We start from the raw sequence: 17,887 nt of genomic DNA, 5'->3' as shown, positions 1-17,887 counted from the left end.
CGTCCTCGGGACAGGTCCACGCACGTGAGTTAGCAGAACCGCCCGGGAATCTCTCTTCCTGTGTTAGTGGTGTGAGGCAGGCGTTGGAGTTTGCGGATCATTTCTGAGAGGAACTCTGGGAAGGGAGGGGAGGCCAGAAGCTGGGCTAAGCCATTCAAGGGGGTGATGGCTAACTCTCTAGAACCACAATCTCGTAGTGCCTGTTACGGGAACTCCATTCTCTAAGAATACGTTTCTCTAGAAAAGTGTCTCGGTATTATTCCTCCACAATGGGAAGCCATAGGGAAATATATTCTTATTGTGGTAAAATATATATAACAAAAATTTGCCATTTTAACCATTTTTAAGCGTACAACTTCAGTGGCATTAAGTACATTCACATTGTTGTGCCACCATCACTACCATTTTGAAAACTTTGCCACTCCACACAGAAACCCATTAAGCAATGACCCCCCATTCCTGCCCACCCCCCCACCAGACTAGAGCTGGTAACCTCTCTTCTACTTTGTCTTTATCAGTCTATTATAGACATTTCATATAATGGAATCATACCATCTCTGTCCTTTTGTGTCTAGCTTATTTCACTTAGCATAACGTTTTCAAGGTTCATTGATGATTAATGAATCTTTTAAATAAACATTCAGTGGTCATAGAAAATTTTGATGTTATAAGTAGTTTGAAAAACACTATCAAGGGCTGCTCCAACGATCACTAACTTTCACTAGGCACTTACCACATGCCAGGCACTGCGCTGGGAAGGGCGCAGACATTGTTTTTAAATTCCTTTAAAGAACACCACCAAAAAGAGGTTGTTATTGTCATCCTCTTAAATCAGGACCTACTACAGACTCGTGAGTACTAGACTGACTTGTGTGTATGGCCCGTCTGCTGGACAGGGTGACTTTAGAGAGAAAGACTGTCATTCATGTTCACCTCCAGGGCCCAGCCCTGTGCCTGCCAAATAGCAGGGACTCAGTAAATGTTTGCAGAATCGCTTGAAGCATCTCAGCATAAACGCCATGGAGTTAGTTAGGCTTTGTACAAAGAGCACTCCCCAGGCTCTTATTTATTTAATCAAGGTTTTTGTTTTAAATCACAAAGCAACCTGGCTTGTGTCCTGGACGTTGATGTAACCACCCACCTGCTATACCATCTCTCGCCAGTTTCAGCCCTTTCCCCTCTCCCCCAAGGTTTTAGAAGAAAAATTAGAACTGTAGATCCTTGTTGTTGCCACAATACGGGTTTTTTGACTATGGTTGCTGTTACTAGTTTCTTCTTCCAGCTTTTAAGGATAGATTTGAATAGGAGTCCAAGCAAGTATGATTAAGAGCACATTTTTCATATTTATGTCTTTCCCCATAACCCAGAGGACAGCAGCAAAAAGGCCTGCCTGCTCCTGACAGCAGGGTGAAGAGATTCATGGCTGCTGTGCGTGTTTTCATGAGGGTGTTAGGGGATCGCATTACAGGGTAATACACACCCCCACGCAGAGAACCTCAGTGACAGGCAATACCACGGGAAGAGGCTGTGAGAGGGGGGAGTGAGAGTCTGCTAGAGAGGGACATCATTTACCCTGAGTCCTGAGTGCTTCTCCTTTTGGGCTCTTGGGCTATGGAAGAAGTTATGCAGAAAGAACAGAGAGGTGGGAGTAAAATAGAGTGTAGGAGTAAACTATGAAATGTGTTTTATTCAAGATATTATTAAAGAAGTTATTAAGAAATGGCCCAATAGATTCACTGAGATGCCTGGTATTATGAGTAAAGACATCTTAAGACCCTTTCACAAGTAACTGTCCAAAGGATGCCATTTCTTCTCTTTTCCTGACCCAGGTTAGTGTAAAAGGGTGGAGAAATTTAATATGATGTATTGAGAATTGAAACCCAGGAACCAATATGCACTCCAGACCCACTTCTGCAGCTATTTTTCAAACTAAATTTTGATTCCAGTGGTTGCATCTGTTACTCTCCCTCCAGAGTCTGACCCCTGGGAAACAGCGATGGAGGTCAAATTCTAGCTAACACGTTCTCCTCTTCCTCTCAAGGAGTCCTTTAGCCTTCTTGGCCCCTGCTCTACTCATCTGCTGTTGCCTAACCCCCACTCAGATATTAGCAAATAATTAAAATTTTGGCTGATGATAGATTTTCAGGTAAGGATGTTTTTAATTTCTTAGGAGAAGCTGGAAGAATGAAAGCCGTCTGAGACTCAAAAGAAACAGAATTTCTGGCTTCTTGGCAAATGGATGTGTGTGAAATTCTCAGGTGGGAAAGCTTGCCTGGGGATCTTAAGGCTTGGAGGGTTCTGGGTTAAGTCAGTTGCTGAAGTCTATGACAACCACAAAAGAGAATCGATCTTAATCTTTGGTCAGCAGGTAGACTGATGAGGAAACAGACGAGTTGTCGTGTAGCTTGGCAGTTGAGAGTCCAAGGATAGGAACAAAGAGCCGTGGTTTTGGTAGGAATTTCTCTGGTGAAGAAGTGACACAAGGGCATTCAAGCCAGAAGGAACCACTGGACGGCAAAGAGGGGGGCATATGTGTGCATGTGTGTGATTGTGTGTGTGTGTGTGCGCGCAGTACAGGTAGTAATAGTGTTGGGGTGTAGGTGCTGGGAAATGGATGTGTCCTTGAGGAGCAGCGATGAACAGATGAGGGGTTAGGAGATTGAGTGGGCAGAGAGGAACCTCAAAATTAAAACAGACTTTTTAACAACGCCATATGTGTTGAGAGTTGAAATATTTGGTCAAACAAGGGAGTCAATTGTTGTAAGTCACTGCCTTGTTTAAGAATTTGTCATGGTTTTTGTTGCCCACAGGATAAGCAGTCTGGCTTTAATTCACGTCTCTCCACCTGGAGGCCTGTTTGCTTCTCTCTCTCCTGTTCAGTCCCACTCAACCAGCTTCTGCTCCCACCGAACTGCTTAGCCTCAGGTTCTAAAACACACCCTACTCTCATTCACACGAGTCTTCTGCATGAAAATGCCCTTCTAATCAAACCCTACCCAGCCCAGTGTCCTCGCCTGCTGGATCTTCCCCGTGAGTCCAGCGCACACTGATACATCCCTTTTCTGAAATCGGGCATTCCCAAAGACTGCTGGTGGGAGTGTGAATTGGTGCAAATTGAAAAAAGAAATTATCAAGAGCCTCATAAATGATCATACTCACAGGGAGTTCTCAAAGGATTCATAAAAACATCTGAAAAGCTGTTCACCCTCATTAGTAATCAATGAAATACAAATTAAAGCAAATTAGATTAATATTCAGATAGCATTTTCTACCTCTTAATTTGGCAGAAATGGAAAAATGCTAATGCTTGGAGTTGATAAGGGTGTGAGGAACGTAAATTGGTAAAAGTTTTGGGAGGACCCTTTGGCAACGCGACTCAAATATACAAATCAGTGGATGGGGCATCCCACTTCTAGGAATTTACAATAATGATGAATAAACAAAAATATCTATTTATAAGGAGGTTCTTTGCAGCAATATTTCAATAGGGAAAAATTCAGATACTATCTAAATGTCCAATGATAGAGGTAAAATAAAATAACAAAATAGGTTAAAGTAGGTAGTAAAGTTTGGATATACTCATATATTGGAATGCCATGCAGCCATTAAAGTGGCGGAAATGTGAATTGAGGAATTTAGTAATGTGGAATATGATTATACTCTATTGTTAAGTGAAAGAAACTTGTTAAGAAAGAGTATGCATGATTATGATTCAAGGAAGTCCCCAAGACCACCTCAGGTTCAATAATTCACTGGAAGGTCTCACAAACTCAGCACAGCTGTTATACTCATGGCTATAGTTTATTATAGTGAAAGGTACAGATCAAAATCAGCAGTGGGAAAAGGTGCACAGTTTAGTGTCCAGGAGAGACCAGGTGGGAGCTTCTGGCTGTCCTCTCCCAGGGGAGTTGTGCAGACAGTGCTTATTTCTCTCAGCAACAATGTGTGATACGCATGGAATATTGCCAACCAGGGAAGCTCACCTGAGCCTTGATGTCCAGAGTTTTTAATGGGGATTGGTCACATAGATATGGCTGACCACCCAACAGCTGACCTCAGCCTCTAGCCCCTCCAGAGGTTAAGCTGATATCATGTGGTCCAACCTCCCACCATGAATATTATTGTTAGCATAGACTATCTGGCCCAAGGCCCCCAGATAAACAAAGACACTCTTTTCAGGCTGAATATTCCAAGGAAAATCCTGAGAGTTGTACACTGTGTTGTTATGTTTGGAGTAGTTCCTGGAAATTCTTCCCCAAATGATATTCTTTGTAGTAGACGTAACCTGAAAAATAACAGTGAAGGGTTACAGGGACATTACTAGAGTTCCACTCAGTCATCAACAATTGGTCCAGTTCATCAACATATTGTAAGCCCAGAACGTTTCCTTGAGTGAGGCCACTCAGGATTGCAGGCTACCATTCAATCTGGTCAGGTTCCAACAAGAGGGGTGGTCTTGGCTCAAATCAATATTCAAGGAAGAGAGAGAGGTCTCATGAGTGGGGAAGGGTGAGTGGGGATGGGCAAGTGGGGGTCAGGACATGGGCAGGGACTTCCCAGGGGCCCTGAAGTTATGGCTCATGCAGATGAGGGAGGGAGGCAGAGAGAAGGCATGGGACCGGAACTCTCAGGCTAAAAATTCTATAGAGAACTTTGGTAGGACCTTACTTAGTGCAACCCAGTTCCCTTCCCCTGGTGGTGGCAAGTGCAGGACTTGATGACCCTGAGCCCTCGGCAAACGCCTTTTCTCAGGGGAAGAAGGTACTTCTCATGAATCAAAATTCATGGTTACCCTAAAGGTAGTAAGAACAGGAAATAGGATTCAATTTTAAAAGTCTGGACTAATTTATGAAGGACGGATGGCCCCAAAGTGTACCTGTGATATACCTGTGATGTCCCCTCCCTGCCTGGTGTCATAGATGACAGATGGTTTCTCAAGGGACATGTCCCTTGGAGCTTCTGCTGGTGATTATGTCTGGAGATGGCCACTGCGGCCATCCGCATTTCTAAGTGGATTTCTAAGTAAGATTTCTAAGTAATCTCACCACAGGACCCTGTGTCTGTTATTTGTTCCTTCTCTTCAATGGTCCCACAAAATAGTTGTCTTCTTGAGAAGAATAAATAACTATCTTCCCCCAAATCAACCACATAACGTAGCACTGGCGTCAAGGCAAGAAGCCTTGAGAAGAAATTCAGCTCTCTACTTTGCTGTGTTTGCTGGTTTCCTGTTTTTAAGATGACTCACATTAAGTCATTTTTCTTTCCCATATGTCCCAGACTTGTATTTTATAACACCAGACGGGGATACTAATTACACTTTCGAGCTGGCTCCTGCAGCGCTTAAACTGAGATGCGTAATGCCAGGCCTGGCAGTAATCGATAGACGTGCTCCCGCCGTAATGATTTACAGGGAATGCCATGGTTACTGCTTGGAATAAAAGCGAATGAGCTCTGTAAATTTAATTCAGAGGAGTTATAACTTGATCATCGAGAAATATATTACAGAAGCTTCTTGTATTTTTGACAAAGCCCCAGGCAAGCTTCTAGCAAGATCTGTGATTTAACCAGGAACATTTTCTTTACAATGAAGTAAATAATAGGTGACACCTGCCCACTGGCCCGGCTTCAGAAATAGCACTTCACCAGCAGAAGCGCTGCTCTGTTTCCACTCAACACTAGTTAAACGCGCTTATTTCACAATTAACGTCTGTTATGCCATCCATGAATCAGAAGCCCAGCTATGGGCCAAGTCACCTGCAGGTCTGTCCAGAGTTGGGACTGTCCTGAAACTGCACACATGAGCAGTGAGGCATCGTCTTCCTTCCACATCCTTGTAAAGGGGTCGCATGTTTTAGGGTGGACCGGGAGGGAGAGCGGCAGACCCCCGGCCCGGCTGCTTCCTTCACTTCCGTAATGCAAGGAACATTATTGCATTTACAAGAACAGAAGTGCTCTGCTGTCAACTGTCCTTCCACGTTGCCTTTGTTCATTTGCTAATATTTATTCATTGATTTATTGTATTAGCTGTTCCATTTCCTGCCACCTGTTCCTGCGTCAGCCCTCGGTAGTCCCTGATTTAATTGTGCTGCCCTGCCACAGAGCTGTTCTCTCTGCCTCTCTCTCCCCTCCAGTGCCCTTGGGGGCTGAGTTAAGCTGATGATCCTCCTCAGAGGTAGCATGGTATTCTATCATCATCGGTCCACGCAGGGTCTCTCTTGTTTTATTTTGTTTTACTTGATTTCCGCTCCATCCCTGCTCCCATTTCCTTCTTCCCTACAGGTAATGACTGTAATATTTTATATGTAACATATATTTTATAGAAGGGTGTCTATGTACATATACACATCCTTAATTATTCATGTACCCTTGCAAAATGTTTTGTTGTTCTGTGTGTAGGTTTTTCATTTTAATAAATTCTATTGTTTTATGAATCTAATTTTGTTTCTTACTTTTTTCACTCTGTACTATATTTTTAAGATAGGGGATTAAGATGTTGCGTATATATCTAGTTTGTTGCTTCTGACGGCTGTACGGCTTTGCACAGCATGCTTCACCTTTTTCACAGACGGGTTTTCTAATGATGGATACTCCAGATGCCCACGACTCCCGGCTGCCGCAAGCACGCCTGAGTGTCCTTGTATTCGTCCCCTTATGAGCCTTTGCAAGCATCTCTCTGGGAAACTACCCTGGGGTGGGTTACTAGTCATTAAAGCACATTTTTTAAAGCTACCATTTATGGGGTGCTTATGATGTAAGGCACTGTTCTAAGCACTTTATATGTATTGACTAATTTCCATTATTATCCTCATTTTACAGATAAAGAAATGAAACAGAGAAAGATCAAGAAGCCAGGAAGCAGTGGTGAAGGGTTTGAAAACCTGGGCTCCTAACCATGATGCCGCACTACACTCAGATCCCTACCACACTCTCTAAAAACTTTCACCTGGTTGCCTTTGAGTCTATCCAGCAAGAATTTGGTCAGAACAATTGGTCACAACCTGTGAGGAGTGAAGACATCATCTTTAGATCTGTTGGATGGCGTCTTCTCCCTCCCTCCTTCCAGACACACTGACTCTGCGTCTAAACCTCCAAGCTCAGTGCCCCTCAGGGCCTTTGCACCAGCTGTTCCCTACTCCAGAATGAGGCTCCCTTTCTTCTTCACAAGGCGCATTCCTCTTCAGTTCTCAGCTTCACTGTCGCCTCCACAGAGAAGTCTTGCCTTACCACTCGTCACAAGCAATCACCCAGTCATGCTGTCATATCACCCTATTAAGGTTAATTAACATTAATTTCCTGCCTAGAAATCGTGTTTTCGTACATATTATTTATTTACTTACTGTCCTTCTCCTCCCACTAGAACCTCAGTTTCACCAGAGCAGCAAGGTGTCTGTCTGCCTTGGTGCCTAGTGAATCCCTGAGTCTAGAATAGTGCCAAGTGCACAGAAGGTATTCCGTACATAGGCATTGAGTGGACTGATCCCCTAATCTTGATTGCCCTCTAAATCCCACGTGGTGAGGGAATCATTGAAATAATCTCAGTCATTTTTGGAAGATAATCATATGTTGTTGGGTTATTTTGCCTGCAACAATTCTTACTAGCACTCTCTATTTTTTCCTTGATGTGTCCTAACTGTGCCTTCTTTCTGGCTTCAAAGGTGGCCCCTGGTCCTGATGTATAGGTCTTATGGAGGGAGTTCCCATTCACCTCCATTATATCTCCCATGACTTAAAAGCTTGCCCTTGTGTCCCATTTTAGCTGTCGCCTTCCTAGACTTAAGAATTTTATCTTCCAACTTCCTATTTGTGAACACAAAATTAGTTCATTTTTTCATCATCTTGACCTTTTTCATCTCTGTCAGTCAATTTAAATTTTATAATTTTGCCTTTCAATTTTTAGAAGAAATGACTTTCTCATGCTTTAGGTCAAGGGACTTCAAAAAAACGTTGGTTTCATTCTTGTGGGGAAGACTTGGTGTAGGTGCTTATTTATTTACCCTGCCCCAAGAGAGTCTACTTACCATGGGCCAGAGGATGACTTAAGATGAACAGAAAGATCTTGGAAACGTGATCAGAAAAGAAAGCCTTCATTCTCTTCCCGGCAGCACCGCTTTGTGCTGGGGTCCTTCGTAGGCGTGTTGAGTGTGCTTATGGAGGGGGCACGGTTTGGCGGGAGATGGGGATCCTCAGGTCCAGGGATTATCTAGCTCAGGTTCCACTGAATTCATGGTTTTCAGAGTGGCCAAAGAAAGGTGACCATATGCTAATGATTACTCACGCAATACTTGCTTTAAAGAGTTAGATTTTATACATCGGTGCCTTTGGGAGGACACAAACCCTTCCTCAAAAAATAATAACACAATTACTTCCCCTTTTCTGTGTTCTAGTTAGTCCATCATGCCATGTCATCACGAACAAAGAGTAAAATTAGATGCATTTTCTTCAATGTACCTTTCCCCTTGCAATTCCCCCTTCTACCCTTCTCTGCTTCGCTACCCCCCATTCATTTAACAAACGTAGCCTTGTGTGAAATAAACTCGTTGTCCTGCTGGAATTTAGCGATCTTCGTGTCCACACTGTTTGTGGCAGGTGTGACTGGGAAAGGAAGGAAGCATAGTGTGGCTCAAATGCTCTTGTTGCAGACCGTAAACCCTGAACTTGCCAGCTCATCCTTTTAAAATGTGTTTGCTGTGAAATTTTATAAGTGCTGATTTTCTTTTCTCAAGGGACTTTATGACATTCTCCACGCACCTGTCGGATCACATTTTCAAAGCAGAATCATGACAAAGAACCTTGCAGAGTGATGCTTTCTACCCACATTAGAACACTATCACTATCAATGGGCTTTGGGAATTGCTGAAGAACAGAGAGGCTGGGCTTATAACTGGAATTCACACTTATTTGGTATACATTTAAATACTTCACTGAGAAACTATTAAGAGGAAGTGGTTTCCCAAGGGTAACAGAAGACTAGAAAGTGGGAGTAATAAGTTGGGCCTACAGCTCTTAATGCACATGCAGCGCATTCAGAAAGATTCCCACCTCCAGACGCGTTGTAAATGCTTGTTATCTAGTTCACTGGCCTGGATCCATTTGTCCATTATCCACTATTACTCCCTCATTCCAAATAAGACTCAGAATATATTCTGGACATCACTTAACTCGAACCACATTTTTTATCAAGCTGTGTGTAAATTAATCCAAAACATGAAGCCAATATCTATTAAGCTACTTTGTGAAAAATGGGGGAGGAAAGGGGTGTGTGGCAAAAGAGGGTTAACCATGGACGCGGCCATATAAGACCTGTCTTGAGGAGTGACTATATCTCCACAGCTTTTGGAAAGATTATATTCCCGAGAGATGTCTATTTCAGGGCTTGGAATTTTCTTTTGCTGATGGTTGAAACCTGCTGCTAAGACAATCAAGTGGAACAAAACATGAGGAATCACTTTTAGGATAATTAAAACTATTTTGGATTTTTTATTTATCAATCTGGTTTCTAATATAATTTCCGTTAAATGAAAGACATTCACAAAGAATATTAGGCATACATACATAATTTCCTTCTTTCATTCTAGTTTACATGCCATTGCTTTTAGAGAGTGAAATTTTGCGTTATTTCCCAGGGATGGATTCCTACTTGACTTTACAGAAAGAATATTTAGCCCAGCTTTTCACAGTTCTAACCTCTGCAGTCACCGTGCTCACCGGAAAAATTTAAAAACTTGACAAAACAAAACTTAGAATCAGGAACATTTAGAACTGTTTCTTGGCCTACTGGAGAGGAATCTCCACATTTTCATAGCCATCTCAGGATCTAGCAGTTGCTGTAAAAAAACCCCCGAGACTTGGAAATGGTGCAGACCATCTACGCAGAACTGCTCTTAAAGCACATTTTCATCTGGAAAATAAACTCGTAAATGCATGCTGGATATTAACACCCATGTGCCCATGTATCCTAACTACCTTCTGCCAGTCCCTGCTCCATGGGAGAGAACCAACTTTTCAACACGGTTTTTCTATTTCATTGATGATGAGTTTTATATACCACTCATATCCAAAAAATACTGCTGTGAAAGAAATCTTTAAAGTTTCCAACATTGTCATGCAGGGTATATGTAGTGTAGGCACAGAGCCACCAGGCTACGTGAAAATGTCACATTTGGTTTCCGTGTTGTCTTATTTATCAGCCAGTTAATCACATTGGGGGCACGTATGAACCATAAGTCACGGCCAGGTGGGAATTTAGGGCTTTACGCACATGAAGTTCTAATTTCTCTGGCCTTTGGCTATTGCATCTCCTAATGTTGACAGGTCAGGCCCCTGGCAATCTACCTGATTAACAATTTAGTAGTTGTACAGCAATGCCCCTTAAGTCTCCGTGTTTCTGGACATGGCCATGTGGTTTCTTTGACGTGACTTACAACCACAGCCTGAAAGTAAGTCTTCCAATAGGCTCCGTCGCCTTTGGCCTTTATATTTGGGATTCAAAGTGTTCTGCAGTCAAGAATCAACAGCACCTCACAGTCATCTTGGGAAGCAGGTAAAACAGCTCTATCCTAAATATGGGGTGAAGAGGAATGGAGGTTTAGGACTTGACCAAGTTCACACAGCAAGTCAGAGGGACGGAAAGGGTTAGGACTCTCAGCAGACTCTCAGGGTCCACTCTCACCAAAATGTCATTTACAAAATGGCGCCCACTGGTTTTTAGCTCAAATCAGCTGGGCCTGCTGTTCCTGTGGCCCACCTACTTCAGGATCAGGTGGTTCTATCCGGCCTAGCAATTTAGGACCTATATTTGGCAGACTGGAATTCAATTTGACGATTGCTGCCTTTCTTTTGGAAAGCTGCTTGACAGGATGGTGAAAAGGAAAAAAATATTAAGAGGTTCCAATCAGGTGCTAATCGTTTGGAAGCAAGATGTGAAGGGACCATTAAAATGTTCACACCCTAAGAGAAAGGAGAGGGAGAAAAAGAACAAGTGGAAAGGCAGCAAAGACAGATCCTCCTACAAGTTTCTTCTTGGCACCGCACTGATACTACATGTTCCTAGCCGGCAGCTGCATGCTTTCTCCTTAAGTGCTTGCGTCTTTGCGCCCAGCTCTCAGCCGGCATCTGGTGCCTGCTCAACAGATGTTCAACAGCAAGGTTAAGATCTACTCTTTGGCTCATGCCAATTCTTTTTCCTGTGCCTCTGAATTCCTGCTCCCGTTAGGAAAGGATACTTGTCTATCAAATGCAGTGCAACAGGAAATTTTCCATCTAAGGCACTCCAAACTCTTGTTCTCAGCTCTTTAATAAAAACTTCCATAAAACAAGTCTCTTTCTTTGAGCAGTTGGGTGAGAGCTACAAGGGCAAATATAGTCTTATATATGGAACAAGGGCCAGAGAAGAACTTAACAACACTCTAACTTCCTACCTCCTGAGTTAGCTTCCTCGAGCTCAAGTGAATATGTTGAGAGCTAACAATGGCACTGATTTTGCATTCATTCAAAGTCCCCCCACCTCCCAAGCTTCTCAAAACATAGAGGCTTGCTTTATACAGAGCATGCTTCCTGTAAAGCAACCCTAAATCAGCCAACAGCTTTCCCTTTAAAAAAGCCTCTTACTTAAAACACTTTTTCTTTGTTTTTTGTTGTGTCTATTCTTATTATTTAAAGAGGCTACCACTAGCCTATTTGTGCTCCACTGATACCGTATTGGGATATAAGACGGCAAGATTTTGCAGGATATGACTGACAAAGCAAGATCAGGCACTGAGCTGGGGTCAGAAAGTCGTGGCTATCTAGGCTGCATTGTCCTAAGCTTTCAAGGGAGGGAGCTGGAGAAAAGAGCTGCCTCCTTTTCTTCACATAAACAGATAACTCATCATTTAGAATATACTGGATATGGCCTTCATAAATAGATTTAGGAGTTTTTGTGAAGACCACAACCCCTAAGAGAGGCCAAGATTTCGAGCAGTCATTTGGCACTTACTTACTTAATACCTTATCCACCTGTTTGTGTCCTGTCTGCTGGACCATAACCCCTGAAGGCAGAGCCTGTATCACACCTCTGTGGGTCTTAAATGATGGTGAGATGGGAGACCCACTGGTTCCTGTAGCCTATCCGGAGCCCGAGGTTTGAAAATTTGGTGGGAGAAGTGTTGGGTTTTATTTTTCACCTTTTGTGGCACAAAAGAGGAAAGAAGAGAGAAGGAAAAGGGTGAGAACATTCTAGTCTCAGGGGCTGTGTCTGATTAGTTTAATTCCCTAAGCATTTTGGGAAGAAAGGCAAAGTGCTAAGACAATGCCTCCAGAATAAATCACGAGAGATGCAAGAAATAATGTTTCCATCTGGCATTATTTGTTAAATGCAAAAGTAATACCTGTAAAACAGGTTTTAAAAAATCAGAAACATTTCGAAGACATACGTCTAAAATTTGCCTTTTCAATCTGACAATACATAAAAGAATCCTTAATGGTAGTCATCTTGGTCAAATACATAGGCTTTGTTTTCAATATGTCATTTGTAAATCCTACACTGTTTTGATATTTAGTCACATTAAATACTTTTCATTTAAAATGTATTTTATGGAAGAATGATCAAGACCTTTCTAAACCGAGGGTGTTCAGGATAGCGCCTGAGGTCAGCAACTGAAAAGGGGCATTAGGATTCCCTTTTGTTCTGTTACCTTGACTTGGAATTAACTGGTCCAATGCCTCCCTTGGAATGTGTCGTGTCCTGGTGCAACGTGCCATTGGCAGTTCTGGATGATATTTTTCATTATTCAAGGAATTGAGATCCTCCCATAGGTTAGGCATACCAAGTATCTTGAAAAGTATGTATATATAACCCAAACAAACTAGTATTTCCATTTTATTGAGGCAGGCCTTCAGAAAACTGCATCAACACCTTTTTAACCTTATCTTAACTCCTTCTGGGATGAGAAGGAAAAGAGTGATCATATTTAATTCTTCAATTGTTGGAGTCTAAAATTTTTTAAAAAAATGCTTATTAAGTATAAGAGCCTGAACTATAAGGATCAGAAGTGGAGGTCATTCTAGAAATAACTCTTGTCTAATCTTTTTAAAAATAAGTAAGTGAAATTATGTTTTGGATCCTCCAATGGGAGCTTTGTCCTCATTTGTTTATACAAAGTCTATTATTTTTTAATGAAATCAATGAGTTATTTGTTGGAACAGGTTGGTCACGGTTCCTGATTAAACTGAGGTGTGATTGATTAGACATGTCAATTCTCTGAGAAGTAACAATCAGGTACCAGGTTTGTGACGCATCTGAAGTTCAACTGTATCTGCCAAAGAAGATCCTGAATCAGGGACGTGTGTCTGTTTAGGATGGAAAAACACATGGAGTAGATGACAAAACATGGCAGTGTTTTCCGTATGATCCCCGAGTAACAGAAATGGTAATAGAAATCATAACTTGATTTTATTGTGGTGTGTCCATTCAAGGACATTGCCTGCTAGGATTTTGTCACAGGGGCTTAAAAACTAGAGATTTAAGGCAAAATAAGAAGAACAACCTAATTTATGCATTCACTAGAAAGTGTCCATACTCTTGCTACAACTATAAGAGAAACAGAACAAATCATAACCTCTGGCTCTAATTCCCCACTGACGTACTTACTCACACATATAACGTAGCCCAGTACGTTGCAGGTAAAGCAGAGGAAGAATCTTTTGTAACAGCTGGGCACCACGGTATGATAGCTGATAGTTACAGATATTGAACAGGTCTAAGACTACGTATGTGGATCAATATTGTCTTGTAGAATTCGATGAAAAATAAAACCAACAATCCCAATATGAAACTACTTCCCCCGGTTCCTAATGCTTCTTTCTGTTGTGTTGATTACCTCACTATATGACGGGTGCCACGTATTATCTTCCTTCAACTGCTTCAGGGGGGAATCTCTCAGAGAAGTGGCATAAACTGAGGTCTCTTTGAAAACTGGCAAAAAACAGATTCTCTTTGCCCCTTTCTTTCCTTTTCCAATTTACAGGACACCAAAGGAAATATTCTATGAACACAAACTAGTTACTACAATAGCCCGTTAAAAGTTGACTATATGTAAAAGGAAGAGAATGCTGGAGACCATATGTATGTGCATCAGCTTTTCTCAAGAAAAAATATCCACATTCTAAGGGCTCTTCAAAATGTAGAAAACTTGCCCTGTTACCATGGGTTTTTAGAACACCTCTATACACACACAAAATAAGACAGATATTACCTACAAATTTCAACCATTGCTTAAACTCTAAAAGCATTTTTTGTATTATTTTGTTTTCATACAGAAGGGGAAACTCAGCTATAAAGAAATATTAAAAAGTACTTTTTGTGGTGATCAGTCGCAAGAATTTTCTGTTGCTTGCCTCTCCCAACTTGTGCTGATATTTTAAGGATGTGCTCAAGAGTATGAAGCAGGGTGTTGTCCTTTTTCCCTCCTCCCTAATAATTTCCCCCTCCCTATCCCACAGCCAAATGGACACCCCTCAAATGAGCCATTCCTTTTTGCTTTCATCAATGGTCTCTGTGAAATTGGGGTCGTTGTTCATGATGGCAGCATCTGCGCTCTCTGCTGACTCTGCTCCCTTGGCTTCATTGGTGTGGTAGGTGCCCTTGTGACGGAACATATACCGAATGAGGAAGACCAAGGTGCAGAGGATGGTGAAGATCACCACAGCAATGACCCCTGGTGGAGACAGGAGAAGGGCTAGAGGTTAAACAGATCTCATATGTCCCTCCGATGCTTTTTCCCCACTTCACCATGGTTCCCTCAAACACTACCCTCTCCCATACAAAACACAAAACTCCAAAACAATAACAACAAAAACAGACAGAACTAAAGAAAAAATTAGACCAATTCACAATTATACTTGGAGATTTCAACGCTCTTCTCTCAGTAATTGATAGAACAATTAAACAGAAAATCAGTAAGAATTTAGAAGACCTCAAAAACACTATTAACAAACTTGACCTGAGGAAATAATACTGATTTGACACATCTTTCTTAAAATATTGGAGGAAATACTACTCAATTCATTTTATGAGGCCAGTGTTATCCTGGCACTGAAACCAGACAAATACATTACAAGAAAATTATGGAACAATATTCCTCTTTAATAAAATTTTAGCAAATCAAACTCAGCAATATGTAAAAAAAGAATATATTATGATGAAGTGTTATTAATTCTAGGAATGCAAGATTGGTTTAATATTAAAAAATAAAGCAATGTAACTTATCACATTAAGCAAATAAAAGAGAAAAACTATATGATCATCTCACTAGACGCAGGAAAAGCATATGATGAACTTTAACCCCCATTCATTGTAAAGTCTCACAGGAAACGATCAACAGAAGGAAACTTTCTCAATCTGATACGGGGATCTATGAGAAACCTACAGCTAATATCCTACTTAATAGTGAAAGCTTAAATACATCTCCCCTAAAATATGGAACAATGCAAGGATGTCGGTTTGTAACAATTTCATCCATGATTGGACTGGAAGTCTTAGCCAGTGCAATAAAACAAGAAAAAGAAATAAAAAGTGTACAGATTGGGAAGAAGTAAAAACTCTCTTTATTCTGAGATGACATGATTGTCTATGTAGAAAATTCTAAGGGATATAAAAAAAAGTTGCTAGAACTAACAGTAAATTTAGCAGGGTCTCAAGATAGAAAGTCAATATACAAAAATCAACTGTATTTTTATATACTAGGAAGAAACAATTGGAAAATGAAAGTAATAAAATAATACCATTTATAGTAGAACAAAGTGAACACAGTTGTTCAAGACTGTGCACGGGAAACCATAAAACCTTGCTGAGAGAAATTAAAGACGACCTAAATAAATGCATGGATATACCATGTTTAAGGTCAATATTGTTAAGATGTTCCATTTACAGATCTAATGCAATCCCAATGAAAATCACAGCAAACTTTTTTTTTTTGAGGAAGATTAGCCCTGAGCTAACATCTGCCACTAATCCTCCTCTTTTGGCTGAGGAAGACTGGCCCTGAGCTAACATCCATGCCCATCTTCCTCTACTTTATATGTGGGACGCCTCCCACAGTAGGGCTTGATAAGCAGTGCACAGGTCCGCACCTGGGATCCAAACCTGCGAACCCCAGGCCACTGAAGCGGAACAGGGGAACTTAACCTCTGCACCACTGGGCCAGCCCCACAAACTTTTTTTTGGTAGAAATTTATAAGCTGATTCTAATTTTATATGGCAATACAAAGGACCCAGAATAGGCAAAATAATTTTGAAAAACAAAAAAGAAATGATTGGAGAACTTATACTGCTTATTCAAGATTTACTGTAAAGAGTCAACAATAAAGCAAGTGTGGTACCGGCTAAGGAAAGATATACAAACCAACAAAGCAGAATAGAGAGTCTGGAAAATAGACACACACATGGATAGTCTATTGGTTTTTGGCAAAAGTGCCAAGAAAATTAAATGGGGAAACCAGTGGTCTTTGAAAAACTAGACATTCATTTGGAAAATAATGACTTTGATCTTTATCTCACACTATAAACAAACATGAACTCAAAGTGATTATAGACTTAACAACAAAAACTAAAGCTACAAAGCTTCTAGAAGAAAACATAGGAGAAAATCTTTACAATCTCGGGGTAGACAGATTTTTTTAGATAGGATTTTAAAAAAATCACAAACTATAAAAAGATTAGAAAAATTGGACTTTGTCAAAATTAGAATCTCCTGAAAAATACCACCAAGAAAATGAAAAGGCAAGTCAAAGACTGGGAGAAAATATTCACAATACAAATGTCTGACAAAGGCTTGTATTCAGAATATAAAAAGAACTCTTACAACTCAATAGCAATACGTCAAACAATCCAATTAAAAGATGGGGAAAGATTTAAACAGACACTTCATAAAAGATTTACACACAATACGCACATGAGAAGATGTTCAACACCACTAGTCATCAGATAATTGCATATTAAAACCACAATGAGGTACCACTACTCATCCACTAGAGTGGCTGTATTGGTGAGATCGTGGAGCAACTTGACCTCTCAGCTATTGATTATGGGAACGTAAAATGGTTCAACCATTTTGGAAAACTGTACGGCAATTTCTCATAAAGTTAAATGTCCACTTTCTATAACACCCAGCAATTGCACTCCTAGGAATTACCAAAGAGAAATGAAAACTTATGTTCACACAAGACTTGTACAAGAATAGTCATAGCAGCTTTATTCAAAATAGCCCAAACCTGGAAACAAACCAAACATCTATCAAAAAGTGAGTAGATAGGGGCTGGCCCCGTGGCCGAGTGGTTAAGTCTGTGCGCTCCGCTGCAGGCGGCCCAGTGTTTCGTTGGTTCGAATCCTGGGCGCGGACATGGCACTGCTCATCAAACCACGCTGAGGCAGCGTCCCACATGCTACAACTAGAAGGACCCACAACGAAGAATATACAACTATGTACTGGGGGGCTTTGGGGAGAAAAAGGAAAAAATAAAATCTTTAAAAAAAAAAAGTGAGTAGATAAACAAATTATAGTACATTCCTACAAGGGAGTACAACTTGGCAATAAAAATAAACGGACTATTGATACATGCAACAATGTGGACAGATCTCAAAAGCATTATGCTGAGTGAAAGACGTAGCATACTATGTGATTCAATTTATATGAAACTCTAAAAGAGGCAAAAGTAATCTATGTGACAAAAAGCAAATCAATGATTGCCTCGGCTGGGAGTGGGGCAAGGAGAAGGATGGACTACAGAGGGACACGAAGAACTTTTCGTGGATGGAAAAGTTCCATATCTTGATTGTGGTGGTGGCTATGGGTGTATGCATTTGTCAAAAGTCATCTACCTGTTACACTTAAACAAGTGCATATTATATTTC

General features: G+C 41.0%; 1 protein-coding gene across 1 annotated transcript in view; it reads right to left on the bottom strand.

Annotated features, from left to right (window-relative positions):
- Positions 1-9,446: 9,446 nt before the first annotated feature.
- The window catches only part of CNTNAP2 (contactin associated protein 2), a 1,879,249-nt gene continuing 1,870,808 nt past the window's right edge, over positions 9,447-17,887 (bottom strand). Inside the window, exon 24 of the mRNA XM_070265133.1 lies at positions 9,447-14,693. Within this exon, the coding sequence (XP_070121234.1) occupies positions 14,494-14,693 (200 nt within the window). The 3' untranslated portion in view covers positions 9,447-14,493. The remainder of the gene's footprint in view (positions 14,694-17,887) is intronic.

This window comes from Equus caballus, chromosome 4 (genome assembly GCF_041296265.1).
Source record: "Equus caballus isolate H_3958 breed thoroughbred chromosome 4, TB-T2T, whole genome shotgun sequence".
Taxonomy (NCBI): Eukaryota; Metazoa; Chordata; class Mammalia; order Perissodactyla; family Equidae; genus Equus; species Equus caballus.
This window is presented reverse-complemented; position numbering and strand designations above follow the sequence as displayed.